The sequence below is a fragment of the Sebastes umbrosus genome, chromosome 13 (assembly GCF_015220745.1).
Source record: "Sebastes umbrosus isolate fSebUmb1 chromosome 13, fSebUmb1.pri, whole genome shotgun sequence".
NCBI classification, from domain to species: domain Eukaryota; kingdom Metazoa; phylum Chordata; class Actinopteri; order Perciformes; family Sebastidae; genus Sebastes; species Sebastes umbrosus.
This window is the reverse complement of record NC_051281.1, coordinates 19,480,751-19,502,570: the sequence shown is the minus strand read 5'-3', so window position 1 is coordinate 19,502,570 and position 21,820 is coordinate 19,480,751. Positions and strand designations below refer to the sequence as shown.

At 40.1% G+C, this 21,820-nt stretch overlaps 3 protein-coding genes across 8 annotated transcripts; 1 reads left to right on the top strand and 2 right to left on the bottom strand.

Moving 5' to 3' along the window:
* Nucleotides 1-150: 150 nt before the first annotated feature.
* ing1 (inhibitor of growth family, member 1) lies at nt 151-5,229 on the bottom strand. The gene is made up of 4 exons (XM_037790653.1): nt 5,074-5,229; nt 3,340-3,523; nt 1,974-2,122; nt 151-1,115 (listed from the first exon to the last, which is right to left on the bottom strand). Exons 2-4 carry the CDS (start codon nt 3,476-3,478, stop codon nt 474-476), a joined length of 930 nt encoding a protein of 309 aa, XP_037646581.1. The 5' UTR covers nt 3,479-3,523; nt 5,074-5,229; the 3' UTR covers nt 151-473.
* Nucleotides 5,230-6,137: 908 nt separating this feature from the next.
* Nucleotides 6,138-15,152, bottom strand: naxd (NAD(P)HX dehydratase). 6 transcript variants are annotated; one of them, XM_037790452.1, is made up of 12 exons: nt 14,967-15,094; nt 12,630-13,164; nt 10,541-10,987; nt 10,102-10,252; nt 9,957-10,002; nt 9,168-9,256; nt 8,707-8,815; nt 7,963-8,013; nt 7,766-7,870; nt 7,533-7,653; nt 7,320-7,443; nt 6,138-6,665 (listed from the first exon to the last, which is right to left on the bottom strand). In XM_037790452.1, exons 2-12 carry the CDS (start codon nt 13,141-13,143, stop codon nt 6,515-6,517), a joined length of 1,908 nt encoding a protein of 635 aa, XP_037646380.1. In that variant the 5' UTR covers nt 13,144-13,164; nt 14,967-15,094; the 3' UTR covers nt 6,138-6,514. The 6 variants fall into 6 exon arrangements, with proteins under 6 accessions (XP_037646380.1, XP_037646379.1, XP_037646383.1 ...); XM_037790451.1 differs by lacking the exon at nt 14,967-15,094 and having other exon boundaries at nt 12,630-13,495; XM_037790455.1 differs by lacking the exons at nt 10,541-10,987; nt 12,630-13,164 and having other exon boundaries at nt 14,967-15,152.
* Nucleotides 15,153-17,051: 1,899 nt separating this feature from the next.
* On the top strand, nt 17,052-21,755 carry rab20 (RAB20, member RAS oncogene family). The gene is made up of 2 exons (XM_037789939.1): nt 17,052-17,432; nt 20,577-21,755. Exons 1-2 carry the CDS (start codon nt 17,243-17,245, stop codon nt 21,176-21,178), a joined length of 792 nt encoding a protein of 263 aa, XP_037645867.1. The 5' UTR covers nt 17,052-17,242; the 3' UTR covers nt 21,179-21,755.
* Nucleotides 21,756-21,820: the final 65 nt, after the last annotated feature.

Sequence of the window (21,820 nt, the reverse complement as noted above, 5' to 3'; positions counted from 1 at the left end):
AGCTCTGTAAAGCTGAAGGGAGTCGCAGATTCAGGTGATAATTCTCTGTAGTATTAATCCTGACGAGCAAGCCCTTTGATACAGTATTATAATATCGATTATAGCCGCTTTAAAAAGTAGTGCCCATGGCAAATCAAAAACATCCTTAAATTCTTCTTTGTTTAGAAACGTTTTATTTGTTAATTAATTGAGCATATATAACGGAGTGGATGATGTTGCATGCATGATGAAAACATAGAGGGATGTAAGTTTCATGCAGGTTATACTGTACTGTGTCCATTTTTTACTAATAATCCCAACCAAGAGGCAGCAATATTGTTTCTCAGTCAGGCAGCCGTTACAAAAATAACTTTTTACAACATCCCTCTTATCATTTTTTTTTTTAAAACAGTGTTGACAGTAAATGGAAACAAAGACAGAGACATAAAATATTTTTTTTACGCCATAATGTTCGTTGGGCCAGACGGAGCGAGCTACCTGTTGTATGCCCTCTCCTTCTTGGCCCTCTCTAAGGCCTTGTCCATGGTCTTCTCATTCTCACCCCTACACTTAGGGCAGTACCACTTGCCCTTGGGCTTATGATGGAGCCCGACACAGGAGAAATGAAACCACTCAATAGGACATTCATCGTTATCACAGCCAATCATCTCGCCGTAGGACACCTGCTCACACAGGCAATATGTTGGCTCATCTGGATCGATGGGCAGGTCTGGGGGTGACACTTCTCTTTCAGACTTTCCTTTTGACCTTTTCTTCTTTTTAGAAGATGTTTTGGCCCGCTTTTCCCGAGATGCCCCCACTCCTGCTTCCTCTGAGTGATCCAGACCAACGTAACTTTCCCGATTTTCTCCATTTTTCTGACGTCTTGAGCGTTTCCCTCCAGCCTTGTCTCCACCACCTGAGCCTGGGGTAACCTCATCACGCTTCTTGTCGTGGTGGGCAGTTTTGCCTGGAGTAACTGTGGCTGATGATGATGATGATGACGACATCAAGGATGCTGCAGTGGTTGTCGTGGATGTTGCTGTGGGAACATGACTCTCTGGGACTTCTTGAGAGGAAAGGAGAAGTTCAGAATGCCAGTCTATTTGTCGTGTTCGGTTCTCAACCAACTCCACCTGAAACAAAGAACGTTTCGATTTTACGGTAAAGCTCCGCCTACTGTTATCTGGAGTACATGTGGATGACTTAACACTCGCAACGCTGAAACTAGAATGAAGACTTAAACTCATTTAGTTTGGAAATATAAACTGGCAAGCTTTAGAATGGCATTCCTTTGATAAACCAGATTTTTTGATGATTTTGTATGTGAAAAGAAGTTAATCTCTGCAGGAAATAAACTTAAATAAGAAACATTTAGCTTTTTTATGCACATCATTCTTAATTTTCTCAATTTAACAGACGGAAAAGAAAAAGCATAGGTATGCTTCTTTGTTAATCCAATTATGCGTTGTAACATTTTACATTCTGCTAATAACCAGAGTTGCAGCAACATAACTAGACAGCTTAATAATGGTTTAACCACTTTTCTAGGAGTTAAAAATAAGGTCAACGTTTATATCAAAATTAATATAACATCTGTTATAAAAGTGATGCATCTTCATTCAATCATATGTCAAAGAAGAAAGTTAATTATGGTGTTATTTTTCTGGTAACCATCAACTGTGTAACTATAACAAGAAGATTCAGCGTTTATTGCTGAGCATCTGCCAATGTTCAATGTTCAATGTTTTCCTGGTACTGATTTCAGTGAAATTCAAATATGTGCATAATAGAGAGCCTAATACAAAAAGGGCTTTTAGCAGGTCTATAAAAACTATTTTTTTTTCTTTATTTTACTCAGGGTAGATTTATTTTCTGAGCACAAATGTTCCAGGAAAGCACTTCTCTATACCCGCACAGTTGCACACACTCAGACCTGGAGGTTTGCCAATGAGCAGCTCCACTGGAGCAGCTGCAGGGCACTCTTAACGTACCATTTGACCGGCAATCTGGATCTTCTCATCTCCGAGCTCTTGACTGCGAATCAGCGCTCTCTGAATGGATAACTGTAGCTTTCGCCTCTGAAGAGAGTCAGATTCCCGGCGATACCGTTCATAAGCATCATCAAGCTCCTGCAGAACATCTGCCAAAGAAGATATCAAGGTTAGCAATTCAAGTGGGAATAAAAATATTGAAATTCAACATAATCTCAAAAAGGTACACAAAAGAAATGAAAAATGTCAGCCTTTTACTTCATTTTCTTGACTGTATTGTGTGGTGTGACGGGTGTTGTAGTCAGTGAATAACGAGTGAACAAACTGCACAAGGGGGCTAGCATGGTATTAGACTGCATTAGTTTTAACCAAGTGTACCAAATAAATTGGCAACAGAAAAGGAGTGTAGTTGTTGTTGGATTCAGATATGTTAGTTTAACGGTTCAACTAGTACTACTACATTATGTTTATGTTGTATTATGTTTAGAAAGGAGACAAATCTGTCAGTTTTTCTGCAGTCAACAAACATGAAAGGTGCATCCAATATGTTGATCAAGCATGCCATTTGGACGAGACTGGGGGCGAGACTGTCTACTTTGGGGGACGGTAATATTAGAGAGGTTAAGAGCTAGTGGGTTCAGATATGCAGCTACAATGTAGTGTTTAATTCTACATTATAGTTAAATGTGTCAAATGTATTATGTAATTTGTTGTGTATTACTTAAGTGTTCAGCTGGTACACTTGGTAAAGTACCTGCTAATTTATTTGGTTTAGTATAAAAAAAAACACCCCATACATGTATAAGTGTAAGTTTACTTTCCATATGTGTTGAATTGTATGCTCACCTGTGATACAGGAAGACAAAGATTATAATGCTGGCCTTACCTGATCACTGCAGTGCATACACAATCTCTAAGTTACTCTAGAATTTGTAAAATGTGCCAAGTGTACCAAATAAACACTGCCAGCATAACGTGCAATGTATAAAAATGTTGTAATATTATTTACTTATTTATTATATTACTATCTGAATTTGTATTCTTCGCCTGGTCCTCGGGTGAGTCAGTAGTATGCACAGAGTTATTTATTTATTCCCTTATCTATTGTCTCTGACATACCTGTGTCTGCTGCTGTCTGTGTGTTTGTGTATGGTCTGGGTAGATTGCAAAACTGAATTGCCCTTCTGCGATAAATAAAGTTGTCTGAATCTGAATTTTCCCTATGATAAGTGCATTACAGTTACATAGTATTTTGACACATTTTGCCTTCAACAAATATTGCGCCTCCTGCGATTTGAAAATAGAAGTGGGCCATATTGATATTTCGATAAAATTTTGATTAATTGTGCAACCCTTTTCTTTTTACCTTGATACCTGGCATCAATTTCCTTCATGAGGGACACACTCCTCTGCAAGTCAAATGGTAGTGACTCCACCAGGTCCAAATACTCCTCAACATAATTCACAACAACATGGCTTGGGTCGCCATTGGTAGGGTTCAGCATTGCGGATCCCTCTTTACCCCAGGACACTCCCCGGGACACCTGCACCTGTTAACAATAAATCATTATTAAAATGGGTATTGTTGCTGTAAAGATGTATTAAAGGTCCCGTATCATGCTCATTTTCAGGTTCATACTTGTATTTTGTGTAAAAAAAACAACTTTATTTTCCTCATACTGTCAGCCTGAATATGCCTGTATTTACCCTCTGTCTGAAACGCTCTGTTTTAGGGCATTTTGACGGAATTGCAACAGAATTGCGTTGCTAGGCAACAGCTTGGTTCCATGTGTACTTCCTGTCAGCTGATTCACATACACTGCAACCAGGAAATAAACTGGGACACATTTAGAAGGTTAACGTTTAACTCTGCGAATAGGGTCTAAATATTGTATATTTGTGACATCACGAATGGGCAGAAATCCTGACAGCTTGTTTCAAATGCAGAGTTTCTGAATATGGGCTGTGTGTATTTCCCTGTGGATTGAGTGTATCGATACTTCACAGTATTTATATAGGACTTAAGCCTGCTTTATAATAAACAAACATGAAAATCTCACTTTTTTATAATATGGGACCTTTAAATGTTGTTTTCTTGGCAACTGTTACTTCAATTAGTTGCATTCAAATTTTCTGATGTAAATATCATTGTGCATCTAATTTTTCATTATAAATGATCTTAAATCAGCCGGTAAATATAGATTATAATGGATCAAAATGTGAGAGGGGAGGGTGCAGCTGATCTGGAGTCAGCCTTGCTGCTACGTGTACTATGAATCTGCCAAAAGAGAGCTAACTAGTGTGAGGCCGAAGAGAAAATAACTCAGTTCAAGAAGAAAATAACTAAATCATCGCCAGACGACTTCAGATGGACAACATAGCAGCGTTAGTTACATGAAGTTGTTTGTGAGTGCACCAACAGAGAAGACAACAAAGCTCAACAGTAGCACATTAATGTTAGCTAGGTAGCTAGATTTATGATAAACACACATATTAATGTGAAATCCACCACAAACAACAGCTCAGGGTGAATATGTCCATCAACAACAGTTGTGTCTAATTTGAGTCGTGATAATTAACTCCACAGTTAACGTAACGAACAGTCTCCTCTTTGTAAGTGTGAGATTGGCTGACTCTAAAAAATGTACACAACATGTGAGTTTAACAGTGACGGTTAACGAGCAATAACCGTTGCCTGACAACGCTGACGGTTAACTAGCTTTAACCGTTGCCAACAGTTAACTAGCTATAGCCGTTGCCTGACAACGCTTACGGTTGACTAGCTTTAACCGTTGCCTGACAGTCAAACACAAAGATTAACGTAAACAATGCTAAAGAGAAAGCGGCGACCACACGTAAACAATCACATAAATTAAATCCACACCGTTACACGAATCATTGCAAACATTATTAGTCATTTTGACACTTTTAAGCGGTCTTATTTCTATAATGTTTGCTTCAATGTACCTCCTGTTAGCCACATTAGCTTCTGCTAGCTTTGAACGCATAACGTTGTTTAACGAGTCACATTAGAATCACTGCAAAAACAACCATTCAACAAAGCTTTACTAAACTAGTAGGCAGCTCGCAGAGGACTTACCTGTGTGGATATTAGTTTTTGTGAAGCTCAGACACTCCGTGATGCAGCTCTTGCTAACGCTAGGTCGTGTATGGTGTGTACCACTAGCAACGGCTTTCTGTGATACTAGTGTTCGTTTAGTATATAGGTCCTACTCAAGGCCTATAGAAGGAGGCTAGGACACGGGTCTTTTTTAAGGGGTACAGCGCATGCGCAGTGTAACTCAAGCGGCTGCCAGATTTTACTGCGCATGCGCTGTACCCCTGAGACATGACGCGTGACGCAGCCTCCTTTCTATAGGCCTTGTTCCTACTACGAGTCCAACAGCAGCTAGTAGCTGTTAGCTAAAGTGCCTGAACAAATATTTTTTAGCTGTGAGCAAGAAGGAAACGGCCACAGATACAAGTCAATGAATGATATATATACTTCCATTTAGCTTTCAACAAAACAATAAAAAATTAAAAATAAAAGATTCGTGCAGTAACAAACATGACCGTGGTGTGTTTCCATGCTTCAAGTCAATACTGCCCCCTTGTGGTTAACAAAGGTACATTGCCATGGTGGCTTTAAAGGTGCCATATTGTAAAAAGTGAGATTTTCATGTCTTTTATTATATTATAAAGCAGGTTTTTAAGTGCTATATAAATACTGTTAAACTATCAAAACGCTCAATATATGGAGAAATAAACACAGCACCGTATTCATTAATTGTGCGTTTGAAACAAGCCGTTAGGATTTCTGTCCATTTGTGATGACACAAATATAAAATGTATGGATCACATCACGGTTTTAAACGTAAACATTCTAAATGTGTCCCAGTTTATTTCCTGTTGCAGTGTATGTGAATAACATCAGCTGACGGGAAGTAAACATGGACCCAAACTGTTGCCTAGCAACACAATTCCATTGAAATGCACTAAAACGGAGCGTTTCAGACAGAGGGTAAATACAGGTATGTTCAGGCAGACAGTATAAGGAAAATAAAGTTTTTTTTTAACATTACAGCATGAAAACATGTTCTAGTAGAAAGGAGTATGATATGGAACCTTTAAAGAACTTGTTCAAAAAGTCATTCACAAAAAAAATCTTATCTATTATTTATTTCAAAGTTCAAACAGGTTTCTGGTTTACAGTGGCCCCATTTATCTTACCATCTCAGTCTCTTTGGTGGGTTGTGAAAAAATTAGCTACCTCAGCATGTACGGTGAATGCATCCATAATAATACTTGAGAGATGGAAGACCATGTTTGTTGGTTGTCTATGGTTCATTTAATATACCTCAAACAAGTCTGTCGTGTGTATGTTTTTGCACTCCTTTGAGCATTTTGAGCGCTGTCTGTGAAAGGATAGTCCACACTTCTCTAGCACATCATAGTCTATATTAGCAATTTTTATCAATGCACAATTGAATATGTATGTGTATAGCTTTTAAAACAACAATTTTGATATCAGTTGGCCGTTTTCAGCTTTCAAATAGCTTTTTGAAGGCTGAGCCAATCTCCTGGATCATGTCCGATGTGGTGGTGGACCTGCCATGACGCTGGAATGCTTGACTGTTGCACTGTCTTGTAAGAGAACAGGCCCCGAATGCTGCAACCATCGATGGATTTACACTGGAGGAAGACAAAAATGATGGATTAGGAAACCAAATTATTTATATAATATTACACTTTAAAAAGATCATACTGGTGGTTTATCTCACAATTGATTCCTAACAGCATTACCATGTGACAATAACAATACGTAGGGCTGCAACTAAAGATTATTTTCATTATCAGTTAGTCTGACAATTATTTTCTTGATTAATCTTTTTATCTATAAAATGCCAGAAAGGTGTGAAACCCCCCCACCAGTTTCCAAGAGCCCAAGGTGACATCTTCATATGTATGTTTTTTTCTAACCAACAGTCCAAAACCCCAAAATATTAATTTCATTATTACATACAACAAAGAAAAGCAGTAAATAATCACAATAAAGAAAAATGACAGACGATTAATCGATTATCAAAATAGTGGACGATTCATTTTATGTAGATTAACTAATCTAACTCAGGTCAGAAACCTTTCAAAATCCTGCTATTTGATTTCTGTAATGTGCTATAGTGAATAGAAATCAATAGGTGCTGTATGTTTGTTTTATAAGAATGGTTTATAAATGGTTTACATGATTTGTGTTTAAACATTATGGTCGGTACTGTATGGTCCTTTAAAAAGGTGTCATATACTACTATTAAAACAAAATGCACAAGCAGCCAGTCTCGTCTTCACCTTCTGCCCATTCCAGCTGCAGAGGCAGCATGTGCCCAGTGTGCCAAAACTCCCATAGAACCAGATAGAAGATCACCCTGTCCACCACATCTTCTCCCACTGCCCTCAGTACTGCATGAGATCACTGGGTACAAGAAATCACAAGTGAAAAAGGTGAATGATTATCTGTAAAAGTTTGTCTCCTAAATACTGTATAAAGGACTTGACACTAACCCTTACTGCCGTCTGTAATGAGATCCTGTTCTCCTTTTAGCACCATAGTGAGGTTGCCCATGGCTACACTGAGCTGCAGGACGCTGCGTTGATGATCACTGTCGTCCAGGGGCTCATGGTGCTGAGGCAGCAAACACACAGAAAAGACAAAAACACACACATACATGAACACGCAGAATCATATGTTATATGCCATCAGTTGGTGACTGAATCAGCTCTGCAGAAAGACCCACCAGTGCCTCATACAGTCGAGTGAACTCCATGAAGTTAGGTGTGAGGATGCCCTTCTGGTACCCATGAATAACAGATGGTTGCTGTGTAACTAGCCATAATCCGTCCTGTTGAAAATAAACAAATGACACACACACACTCAGTGATTTTGTACAGCTTTTGCAAATAAAATCCCATCTGTTCAACAGCTGGAACTTACTGCATCAATGACTATAGGGATGTCTCTCGCTTTAGACTTCTCTATCACCTCCTAAAAGAAAGAGAGGAAAATGTTATCTAGAGGTAATGTAAAATATACATTATACGTAAGTAATGTTGGTCCAACAAGCACACTGTAATGTTCTCTTTAGGCAGCACTAAACAAAATCTTTTCATACATATATACCTGTATCAAGTTGGGCTACAATTCAGTGTCACCTAAGCAGCAGTGCACATGTGCTTCTTTCAGAGTAAGTTTGAGTCACCAGTTTGAGATCTTTCTCTCATGTCATTCTCACAAGTCTACAAGCCATGTTTTCTGGGAAATTAAATTAAAATGTTGACCGTCATCAGCCATAGGGAGCCACAAACATGAGGAGTTTTGTTGTGCAGCTTAAACTCATCACTGTATTCTATCGAACAACTGTTAAAAATTAGTTTAATTCAGTTGTGTGGTCATGCACAAGCAGCTGGCCTAAGAGACTGTTAAGACTGAATAAGAGGTGCTACAAGCTCCGAACATGTTTCTGATTAACTACATCTGTAAAAGAATGTATATTTAAAATGTATTTGGTATATTGTGATTGTGATTATTTTGTGATTATTTCTTGTGAAATGTAATTATTCATTAATATGTAATTTCGCTTTGGCAATAATGTAACCTGAACATTCATGCCAATAAAGCTTATTTGAATTTGAATTTGACTGTTTTGAGTGCAAGGGAGAGTGAATATATTCCACGTGCCTTGGCTGTTTTCAGTAATACGTCTTCTCTCCCTAGACCTGGTCCCACCACAAGGCCGTGAAGTCTTGGGAGCCATTTTTCTATCTCTTCCACTGCATTAGGACTGTCCCTTGATACACACACACACACATAGACACACATAGACACACACACACACACACACAAATAAAGACACACGTGTTAGACGTGTTTGAATGCACAAATTATGACATGTCCCACCTTGGTTATGCTCTTATTCCCAAAAGCTATTTGATTTTTTTATGGCTTGCGCATAAATAATCCTGATTTTCATTGAGTAAATGCTTTATGAATCAATTTCATCATGGCAACTGTGCACACAAACACACACACAGACACACATCAAAATAATAGAAACGCTTGTCAGAAAATCCTACGAAAGAATGGTGTCCTGTTAAAAATGATATTCAGAAGATAATTGGTCCAAGTGGATCTGTACTTACAGAACAGGATGAACTATGAGCTCAGGGCTGTATGATTTGATTACAGTTGCAGCATCTTTGGTGCAGAACACATGACACAAGTCAGCGCCCTGGAGACAAGATAAAGGCACAGTCACTGCAGAAGAACTGGACTTAAACTAAAATACATAATTAAAGCTAGGGTTGATAATCTTGAGAAACTAGCCAGAGTAAGTTGGGGTTCAAAAAATGATCCAACTGAAAAACCAAGCCCAGTGTTGCCAACTCTTTTCCAATGAAAGTAGCTAGCAGCACTAGCTCCAAAAGTCTCTCCCACTCCATCCTCTGCACGGTGATTGCCTCATTAATGTTATGGTTCCCTTATAGCAGTGAGATAAATCCAAAATATTGCCAAATAGGCGCTTTCGCTTTTCGCTTTGACACCAAATTCACCGCCATCGTCTTGTCTGTCAACTCTCTCGTCCCATGTGTGAAATCTGTCTCCTTTTACTCTGTGCTGAGACTCCGTACGGAGCAGACACTTTCACTTTCACTTTGTAGCGTCCATCGTCCGACTATGTATTGATAACACGGTGCTAAAACTCAAAAATGAACTAAATGGGTTTTATTTCTACAAAAAAAAAGCAAAACAACGGTGGGGGCGGTGATCGCTGTATGCCCGAACACCGTGTAACATCGGTAACACCGACTAACTACCGTGGCAAGCCGATTGGGATATAAAGAGAATTTCAACAAATATAACAAAAAAAGTTTTTGAAGATGATTACCAACCCGAGCTTTCATGATAAATATGTCAGAATTACTGCTTACCACTTTCAATGCTGAGATGGCAGCAAAGTATGGAGCTCCAGTGTAGCTTTAGAGGGTGGAGATGAACAAAATTAGGGCAAATGTTCTATATATATCTCTTGTTTGGTGAGTGATGTTTATTTTGAGGACAAGTTGTGTGACATACTCTTGGCATCCTCCAATGATCCCAATACGTCCATCTTGTCCCTTGTGCTTTTTGGATGTCAGCGGAGGGACTATGCTCTTTACCAGTGAGAGGATGTCATCATCCATGCCTCTGTGTGATGTAGACCCCAAACTGTAGTAGCGTTCAAACACTGAGGGAATAAACAAAGTGACAGTTTTAAAGTGTGGGATACTTGCTTGGCTTGAGTCAGTGTCTAATCCAAGTTTTTACATTACACAGACACAAGATGACAACAGTTTGGCAACAAAAACAACAAATACAGAGATAATATGTACTGTGGATAAAGATAAATTAACAAACCACCTAACTAAAGAAAAACTGTGTACTGGGGTGACCGCTCCATCACTGAGCCATCACATTACAGCTGATATGCCTTTAATTTCCATCTCGAGGCTGCACATGACACCGAAACTAATACCTAATGCCTGGGGATCTGGGTTCAACAGTTGACTTTGTTGGGTGCAACAGTCTGTCTGGGGTGAAGGGCGTCTCAGATGACTGGACTGGCCACGTGTACATGATGGGGAGGCACTGGAGAACACGGGAGCGCGGGCAGGAGGAGTTGTTTTGGTAGGAGTGCCAGTAGAGCCGGGTCTGGCTGGGGAGATGCTGGAGAACATCTGACCGAGCATCTGAAGCATGTGCAGCTCCCTGGCGTGTTCGGCTTCCCTGCGGCGGTCTTCTGCCTGCAAGCGCTGCTCCTCCATCCGGTAGAAGTTGTCCTCAGCCTGGGCACTCTGCTCCAGGAACTGCTCCATCAGTTTCTCCATGGGGAAGTTGGCGCGCCGCTTCCTCGGCCGTTTGGGCGTTCTGGCTGACAAATTATTGGCCGATTGGCTGCTGTTATGTGGTCTTACCGGAGCGCCTGAAGTAGAGAGAGGCGAGACATTATGTGATGCATCTTTGAGCATATACAATTAAAATCATTGTGGTATTAGAAATCATACAAACATCCATCACAGAAAAACAAATTAATGTGCACAATTTAATTGCTGTCTTGTAATTGCTTTTCCCCATGTTGTCCATATATCTGTTTTTATGTTTTTTAATTTTTCCCACTCACAATGTTGTTTGGTTACGATTGCCCGGAAGTCTTTATAGATATTTAAATCAATATCCTCCTTACAAACACTAACCATACACTTCCATGCAACACACACACACACACACACGTCTTTTTTGATATAAACTGGGGAAAAAAAGTTTGGAAACTTGTGTTTGGTCGATTATTTCTCTGTTGTTACAATGCTAATTGGCATGGTATTTTACATGGTTGGAAAGCCTGTTTATTTACCTTCACAATGGTGTCCAACTTGTAAGGATCATGCATTTGTGGGATGAGCAGCACAGCTGATTATGTGGGTAGCGACTAAAGAAAAATTTGCCAAAATGCTCTGCCAATGGTAAACAGTGTATTCTCCTGTTGGGATTGACTCTTGTTTTGAGTTGTTTGGTGGATTGGATGATTGAACTCTCTATCAGTAACAAGGAACAAACAAGACATATTGGCTATTTTACACTTTATTCATTTACTACACCGTCGTTTTTCCCAGTTTATTTACTGTATTGTTATTATTGTTGTTATTATTATATATATATCTTGTCCTAATTGTTTGTTATCTATATTATGTAGTCATATTATTTCTTTATATTAAAAGGGACTGTCTGTAACTTTCATAAATGTACCGGGTCGGGATTCCATGCGCGCTCGCATATACACGCTCGCGTGTGGCCGGACTCTCTGCTCCGCTGCCTGCTTGCCTTTACACAAACACCGCGCGCGTTCTCGCTGTCCCGCTCCACCTCTAGACGTGCATGCGCGCTCACTCCACACTGCAGAAGAGTTAGTTTAGCTCTGAGAATATCTAGTGAATGTACAGTGGACGTTTGTGCAGAAATAACTGCTGCAGCTCCTCCAGACCAACAGGTTTTCCGTGTCTTGTGAAGTGACGGGGCATCGCAGCTAGTAACGTTATCGTCTACGACTGGGTGCCGGTGTCTCCCTGCGGGCGCAGTCGGGAGGCAATAACATTTCTCTTCCTGCTGCAGCCCCGGCACCGACCCGCTTTTCCTGCTTCAGCCCCGGAGGCTGAAGCAGGAAAAGCCAAAACTAGGATCATCAGTGATTCATGGAGAGACCTTCGCCTGGTCAGCTAACATTACTGCCAAGCAGGTGAAATATAGAGTGAAATTGTGGCTTTAGCTGACGTGTGTCGCCTCACTGTTTTGAGCGATGTTCGTTCATGTCTATTTAGAGCGAGCACAAGCGCGAGCCCGACACTGACTTTCGTTGACTTAACAGCCACAGGTGTCGCTGTTAACAAGCATTTCTGAAAGTTACAAATAGTCCCTTTAATCTTGTCTCTGGGTGGAGGCTTCAGATAAGCCCAGTGGTTTTTTTTTGCCTCTTCCTGCACTGTATATTATTCATTTATTTTTTTTGTTATGTTATATAGTCTTAAATTGTGCAAAACAAACAAATAAACAAACAAGGAGGGAGGACTTACTGTTATTGCCCACTGTCACTTTAACTGGAATAGGGATGGGAACAGTTGGGTACTCCAGCTTGACTTCAGTCTCTGCAGGATAAGGACACTCCCCTGTGCTCTCTGAGTATGCATCCTGAGCCTCCTCTCCATCCTCCTCCAGGCCATCCCCGGCCTCCTCTCCTCCCGGCCCGCTGTCTATGAACTCCTGAGGGTCAAGAGCGGCCCGGTTGCTCAGGATCCCCTCCATGGTGTCATAAAACTTACAGATCTTGTGATACTGCCCGTTGTTGCGCAGATTACCTTCCTTGGCTAACAAGTACTGTCTCTTGAGGCTCTTGATGCGCACCCTGCACTGCTCCGGCGTCCTCTCGAAGCCCATGGTGCCCAGCCGCCGGGACACGTCGCGGTACACGAAGCTGTTTCTGAAGTTTCCATCCAGCGCCACCTGGATGTCCTGCTCACCCCAGATGTTCAACAAGGTCCTCGTCTCTACGTCCGACCACAAGAAGCCCCGCGTTGTGTTCGCTTGCATAGCTTACTAACAGAGTACAACCTGCACCAACAAGGAGGTGAGATGTTGACACTGCGGATTATAATGGACGCCTGGATCTTTGCTCTCAGCCGCATCAAAGCCGCGGGGCGCCGCTATCACAGACAGCAACAACTGGACAGTTTAGGTAGCTTTAGAAGGACTTGTGGGGAAACAATGACAGTTTTCAACTTGGGAACCATTGCTATGTCTTGTACAGATCAACTCTTTGTATGCTAGCCGTCTATGTTTATCATTTTTACGTCGTTAGCTGAATGCGTAGCTTGGTACTTGAGATAAACTGACCGAGGATCAGTGTCCCACAGCCCTCTTTAACAACCCTAACCGTCATTGGTGGATAACAAACTGACCTCTGATCGGTTGTCAGGGCAACTTCACCTTTCTCCCGCCTGCGCATCCGCCCCATGCTAGGTGTCCGCGGGGTCCTAAACACCCCTGCCTCTTCGCATGTCAACTCCTCGAACAACTAGTGATGGGAATTTCGGCTCTTTTTAGAGAGCCAGATCATTTGGCTCAGCTCACCAAAGACGAGCCGGCTCTTTCTGCTCACCAAACGGCTCTTCGTTTTACCACTTATGCCTTTTTATAATTCAGCCAAATTTTGCGCAGTTTTGACCTATGATTAGTATGTGTGCACATATATCACTTAAATTATTCAATATAATTATACTAAACCTTATTATTTCCAGAATACCATAACTTTACATGCTGCTTCGTTTCCGACTGTCACTCATCTTTTCTGTTATTCGCGCACCACACTGTCTTTCTCTCATCCTCCTTCCTGTTCTGTATGGTGGACTGAGATAGCTGGAAGCTCCGCTTGAAAGCCCGTCTGAGGATGACCCAATGATATAAATTCCGATAGTTGTATTATCACTCTTTTACATCCACTATTATTGATTTTGTTATTAGTCCTACTTGTATCAGTTATTACAGCTGCTGTGCTATTATTGTGGTTCTCTCTCTCTCTCTCTCTCTCTCTCTCTCTCTCTCTCTCAGCCGGTCTTGGCAGATGGCCGCCCACCCAGAGCCCGGTTCTGTTCCAGTTTTCTTCCCACTAAACGGGGAGTTTTTCCTGGCCACAGGGCGCTTGGTGGATCTTGTTGGGTCTCTAAACTATGGTGTACGGTCTAAGACCTGCTCTATATATAAAGCGTCTCGAGATAACTTCTGTTATGATTTGACGCTATATAAAAATAAATTGAATTGAATTGTACCTGTAGACCATCAGCGCGCCGCGCAACTCCCGCCCATCCCTGTTTGATGGTATGATCCTTGTCTGTCATCACCTGATTGGTCGCATGGACGTCATTAACACAACATTCAGTCACAGTCAGTGCATGGACTGCCCGTGGCGCGGAGAAGATCGTCTGATCATTCTGCCTTGAATTAATTAAAAAAACAAAACAAACAAAAGAAAACGTCTCTCGGACGGGAGCCGGCTCCCATCGTTCACTTACAAGAGCCGGCTCTTTGAACCGGTTCGTTCGTAACCGACACATCCCTACTTCACATGTCAACTCCTCGAACAACAACACGTTAAAGACACCTATAAAGCTATTGATGGTGTGTAGCTTAGCTAGCATTATAGATAGCTACTGGGGCGTTGTTATCTTTAGACAGCTATGGTTGCAATTAAATAAAATGTCCCTTCACTTTACCTTTCTCGTTCAAACAGATCAATGTGGTGAGAATCGACAGAGCAACTGTGATAAAGCAAAAGGCGAGCATCTGAATCTCTTGCGGCATGTTGTTGTTATCATTCTCCAGCCCCCCTCCACCTTGTTGTACACAGTTCTTCTTACCTACACTGGAACTGCGTTTCAACGCTGATAACTCTACACAAATGATCCTGATCATGAAGGCGCCTTGACCCGGTGAACCAGCAGACTGCAGGAGGAAACGCACAGGCTGTGATGCATTCACAGGCGCCTCGGACAGTCCTAAATCCTAGTAGGTTCAAATCACAGTGAAGGAGCAGCCACCACAGCAGAGCAGCCAAAGCGGAAGTAGCACTTCTTCTAATGGCCGCTAGATGCTGGTTGGAGCATGAAGCCATTGTTGTCCCACCAATAAGTATTTAATCAACATAAATATAATAATAAAACAAACAAGCAATGGTTTTCTGAGGCCTGTTTCACAAAACCAGGATAACGGATTCTGAGGCACCTAGATGAAAAGAAAAACTAAAAAACTGTTTTTGCTGATAGTAGGCTAATCTTATTTATTTAATTCTTTTTTACCATGCCGTGTTAATTTTTTCTCTCTCTGTATTATATGCTCAAATCTTGTGTTGGAAGTATGTCCCATTTTTTGTCCTATAATTTGTTTTTGTAATAATAAAAAACAAAAACATTCATCCAACTATTTTCAGACTCAGACATTAAGAAATGGAGATCTAAATACATCACTTACCCTGTAAGCACCAAGACAAAAGAAGTCCATTTCAAAATAATGTCTGATATTTATCCAGCCAATGAATTGCTACGACTGAGATTTAATGTTGATCACAATAACTGTAACTTTTGTGAGACTGAGATTGAAACCACTGATCATCTTTTTTTCCACTATAAATATTCTGCAGCATTCTGGGAAGATTTGCAGGACTGGCTGTCAACCAAAATCCAACTACTTGCTCCTCTTACAAGAGAAAATATTGTGTTTGGTATTAACATGAAGGACATTAAGAGTGACTTGATATTGAACAATCTGATACTGCTGGCAAATTTTTTCATCCATGCATCCAAATGGAGGAAAATTAAACCCCTATTTTCTGTTTTCAAAAGGGACCTTTTGGACAATCATCTCAGTGCTTTAAGACTAATGAAAGGACAACATGCAAAGTGTCTCCTCAGAGCTCATGAAGAACTGAATATATATGATGATTACCCCTAGAGCTACTATGGAAGATGTGCAGTGTTATTATTATTTATTTATTTATGCATTTCTTTTTTTGTTCCTTTAATTATTTTCTACCCTCTTTTAGTTTTGTTATTATATTATTTTTTATAATTTAAGTTATTTTTCCTATCCAATTGAGTCTTGTATGTTAGAAGTATTGAGTTTAGATTACAGTGCCTTAATGTTTGTAAATGAATTATCTTTAATAAAGAAAAACAAAAAAACAAACATGGTAGACTGCTGGGGGCAGTACACCCCACACACAGCCTGCTGGTAGCTGAACATGAAAGGCATTTGAATACTCCTTAATTAATCTATACATTTTTGTCAGCAAGAAGAATATTCTGCTGTTCTCACCTGAGCATGTTACCCTGAGTATATTACCCTTAATATGTTCAATATGCTGGCAAACACCTGAGTTGTATGCTTTATTTTGATAAAGTAAAAACCTCTCAAGTTGAAAGCCTATTGGCTTGTGTTGTTGTGTTGTTGTTTTTGCAGTCTGAGGAACCTAGATGAAAAGAAAAAAATATATTTTTTTCTGATAGTAGGCTAATCTTATTATTATTATTATTATTATTATTATTATTATTATTAATTGTTCATTTTTTTTTAATTATATGTTCAAATCTTGTGTTGGAAGTATGTCCCAACACAACATTGGGACCTCTGCAGTTTAAGGAACCTAGATGAAAAGAAAAACTAAAAAACTATTTTTGCTGATAGTAGGCTAATCATATTATTATTTTATTTTTTTACCATGCCTTGTTAATTTTTTTTAAAATTATATGCTCAAATCTTGTTTTGGAAGTATGTTTCCATTTTTTGTTTTTTAATTTGTTTTTGTAATAATAAAAAACTAAAACATGGTGGACTGCTGGGGGCAGTACACCCCGCACATTGCCTTGCCGGTAGCTGAACCTGAGAGTTGCTGCTCAGGGTAAAAGAGCCCTTTTCCAAGTCTTTAGCTCCTCACCTACTTCCGGTTTCACCTCAGTTACTTTCTGAAGTTCGGACTCAGACACGCAGACCGAGGAGAAGAAGAAGACAACGCTGGACACAAGTTAACTTTCCTTCATAACATGGCGTTGGCCAGGGGACTTTACGACCAGCCTGACATTGATTATCCGAACTAGTTTGTTTTCTAGGATAAAGAAAGAGAGAAGAGCCGACCATCATCATGCCCGAGGTGTCGCAGATGAAGAAGCCCGACGTGAAGGTGGTTCTCCTGGGAGACATGAACGTGGGCAAGACGTCGCTGCTCCACAGGTACACGGAGAGGAAGTTTAAAGACACCATCAGCACCGTCGGAGGGGCGTTCTTCCTCAAACAGTGGGGACCGTACAATATCTCTATATGGGACACTGCTGGTAATGTCTCCCTTCACACTTTCTCTCCACTGTTTGTTTGTTATAAACTTTATTAACTGTGTTTAACTTGTGATATCTCCACACCTGAGGAGGCAAACACTGACATGTGACTGCTCAGCCTGCTCAGCCTGTACAGGCACAACTCTCTCTGCAAGCACGCCTCTGCTGTTCTCACATATTAATATATACAATACCATGTCCTATAATAAAGCCTTGCACAATTACACCTTTTCAGGTCAAAACAGGATAAAAAACAACCTGATAATCCAACACACTCGAGGAAAAAGAACCCTTAAAACAACTTCAAAATAAATCTCTTAATATATACACACACCCTTTAAAAAAATAAAATAAAAATAGCACCAGGGTCCCTTAAACTGCTTGATTTGACTAGCCTACTTGATTTTTAGGGCACAGGCCTCTTTGATAAACATGCTGGTCAGATCCTGTAATCATTAACATGACATTTAGTTGTATTATTAACCCAAAGTTATTGCTACAAGTAAAGTATATTGCACCTTAGTCTTAAAAGAAAGATAACAGTTAAACCATTAAAATAAAAGACAATATACGATACAAACAACTAAATGTAATGTTTTTAAAAGAGACTATTCTAAATCATAGAATAAACTGTTGGGGAACTTAGTCAAACCGAAAATGTGTCTTTTTTTTATCGGTTTTATCAAGTAAATGTCATATAGTCTAAGTTTTATATCATTATAAATGTAATAGTTTAGTTTCTAGCAGCTGGCAAACTGAGAAAATAATTGACTGGTAATTTGTGATAGAAATGTGTCACAAATTTCAATCTAGGCTAATACAGTATAACTTCCTTAATTGGAAAGAGTGACAGATTTATTACTACTGAAAGTAACTGTTTGTTCCACTTTTAGTTGGTTATCAAATACTGAAATGCATTTGACGACCTTGTGAAGTTACGAGTAAGCAAATACCAGAAAATCACCCACCGTGCAAACACCTGCTTCCTCAACAAACACTTTGAGGCCCTGTTATATTATTGTGCAGTGACCTTAATACTGTTTTATTAAAAATACATGTCATGCTTCATATAACAAGTCACTTCACTCTGTGTTTTTCCTGCTTGTTGAAATACGCAGATGTTAGAAAATCACCGTGTGCTTTGTCTTGTGCCATATTGCTCAATACTGGACTAATCTGACCCAATCGAAGCTGTAGTCATCTGAGTACTTCTGCAGTAACACTCCCACACACACTTTTAGCCTATTTTTTAAATCTATATGAACAACTGCCTGACATAGAGGCTTTAGAAATAACAACCACTGCAAATGATTTGACAAAAAAAACGACAATTCCAAATTAATTTTAGTTACTATGACAATAGATAAACTGAAAGGGCCTTATTCTATCAGATAAATCAACGTAATCTTGAAATGATATTGACATATTTGTTGAACTTAAATGATGATGATATGAAACTGAAAAGGAAACACCATTATGTGACGTTAGGTGTTGTTTTTTTTGAAAAGGACTAAAAGAGTAAACTATCATAATTGGTTTAGATTGAATTTTCTGTTGGCTAACTAATTTGATTGACTGTTTCAGTACTACATGAGACTATTATTTGGTACAGTAACACGTTAAGCAGTCCTCCTTATGCTGTCTATCTGGTAACACCTTTGTTGTAGAGAATACTATTAATTTGCCTGGAGATTTGCTATACACATAAACAGTTTTTTATTGTACTGTAATATTAAATACATATAATTTTTACACATACAAACTCCTGTTTTTCTGTCCCTAATAAGCCCCAAGGATCACAATGACTTAAGATGAACTTTGGCTCTTATATTGACTATGGCAGGAACAGCTTGGGGATTCATCTAGTTACTTTATCTAGTTGCTGACGAATAAGCTTATAACGGCACTACATTCCAGTATTGTGTAAACATGAATCACAGTTAACCCTCTCAGGCAAATACACATTGCACAAAAGTAAAGTTGGTGAGGCACAGAGATAAGGAAAGGCTGACCATGTCACCAGTAAGCCATTTCCTGTGTTCCCCAACTCGATGACCTCTGACAGGAGGCTGTTGTGTTCGTTTTATTTAGTCGCTGTGGTTGAGAAATGCCGGATCAGCGCTGAGTCATTTTCCACGCTACTGTTGCAGACCTATCAGCGTCGCCCATAAACTTGGGAAGAGTGGCAGTTATAAGGGTTGTACTAAAACCTGTCGGATGTTTGGAACAGCACATTGAAAACAGGCAGTCTGTTGCTTATTTTCCCACTGATAATGCTCCTTTTCAGTTTAATTTCAAAGCCCCATGAAGGTATTTAAGCTCCCTACCCTGTTCCTCTTAATAGTCACATGATAGGGCTGGGAAAAGAAGACTTGACTCCCACGTGCTTTAATCTAGCCTTTCCAAACTTGCATACAATAGTCATTTCCAGAAGCACAAGGAGGACGGAGTCACAGTTCTTATCTTTTTTTGTCCCTTCAGCCAATAGTATGTAAAAACTAAATATCTCTCTGATCTTCAGTGTATTCTGATGTATTCAAGGGGGCATTTGTGATTAATTAGTGTAATGAGCACACTCTTGGATAGCATTATAGCTGAAATGATTAGTTGATTTAGTTGGTTTTGATAATCAAATAATCATTTGTTATATTTTAACTAAAAAAAAAGTAAAACATTCTCCGGTTCCAGCTTCTCCAATATAAACATTTGCTCTTTTTCTTTCATGTATAATTATAATAAACTCAATATCTTTGGACTGTTATCTGGATAAAACAAGGAATTTAAAGATCATTGGGCTCTGGGAAAGATTAATGGTGATTTTCCCAATTTTCTGACATTTTATGGACAAAACATCCAGTTAATCAACAAAATAATCAGTTAGGTGTACCTGATAAACTGGTACCAAGTTCTATCCAAGAGATGCCCCCATTGGCAAAGTATTCACACACAATGTGCCCTTTCAAGAATCCTGCATATTTCAACAACAAAGGTTGTTTCTGTTTCTCAAACTGCTGACTGCCTTGCACAACTTCTGTCTGTACTGTGTGTCCTTCTGCGGTGCTGTTCATACAGTATGGCTGTTTTAAGTCTGTGTGTTTACAGGGTTCAAGTGGAGTCAGACTGTTGACCTCTCTGTCTCCTCAGGTCGTGAACAGTTCCACGGGTTGGGCTCAATGTACTGTCGAGGCGCGGCCGCTGTCATCCTCACTTATGATGTCACCAACTGGCAGAGCCTAGCTGAGTTGGAGGAGCGCTTCCTGTCCCTGACTGATACTGCTAACCAGGACTGCATTTACGCTTTAGTGGGCAACAAGGCCGATCTCACAGACCCTAAAGCTCAGCCGTCCCAGGACTCAGATGTGGCATCTGAGGACCAAACTGAGTGTGAGGAGGAGAGGACAGAACCACAGTCGGTGCCTGCTTGCCCCAAACCCCTGGCCTCCCCTGCTTCCCTCTCTGGGATGACTCTACACAAACAGGTAACCCCCGAAGATGCAGCGGCTTTTTATGGGAGAATACTGCGCTACAAGGGCCTGGAGGAAAAGAGCAGTCTGCCTGCAGAGAAGATGTGCTTCGAGACAAGTGCCAAGACGGGCTACAATGTGGACACTCTGTTCGAAGCATTGTTTGATCTGGTGCTGCCTACAATCCTGAGGAAGCGAAATGAGAACCAGGAGTCTCCTACGGTGGACCTGGAGGAATGCCGGGGGGCCAGCAACAAGCGGGTCAGAGTTGCCTGCTGCTAGGGGCTAGAGGCTGCTACCAGCAGAGACTTGTTTTTTTTTATTAAAGGACAATCAAGAGGTTGGTCTGTGCACCAAATACATACTGTGATGGTACTACTTATTTGCCTTGACTGAGACCCAATAGTGTTAATGAACCTCCCGGTAAACACAAACACACACTCGTGATTCTGTCAGAATAAGCAGATAGCGTTCATAGTGTCCGCTGACATTTTAAGGAAGGGAAATAAACGCGTGTTGCGTCATCACTCTAAGCTTTGAAACCTTCCATCCCAATGTCTGAAACCGTATTTTATATCCCAAAGATGTGTCTGTGGTCAAATAACACACATAACAAGTCAATCACTGCTTTTTTTGTTAATGTTTTGGATTGAAAATGTCACACATTTAACAGCACTAATTGTTAAGTGGGTGGCGCATTGCACTGTGATTATTATAGTTGTATTTTAAGGATTCCACAAATCAGACTTCTTTTGTTTTCTTTAATTACTTTATTACTTGCGTGGATACTGATCTTTATATTTTATAGGCACATTTGGAACTGTTCAATGAGTTATTGTTAATAAATTGTTTTTATGTACGCTGTCTTAATAACGATTTTTATTTTGCAGTCTGTCTTGTCTGCCAGATTAGGTTAAGATTGTG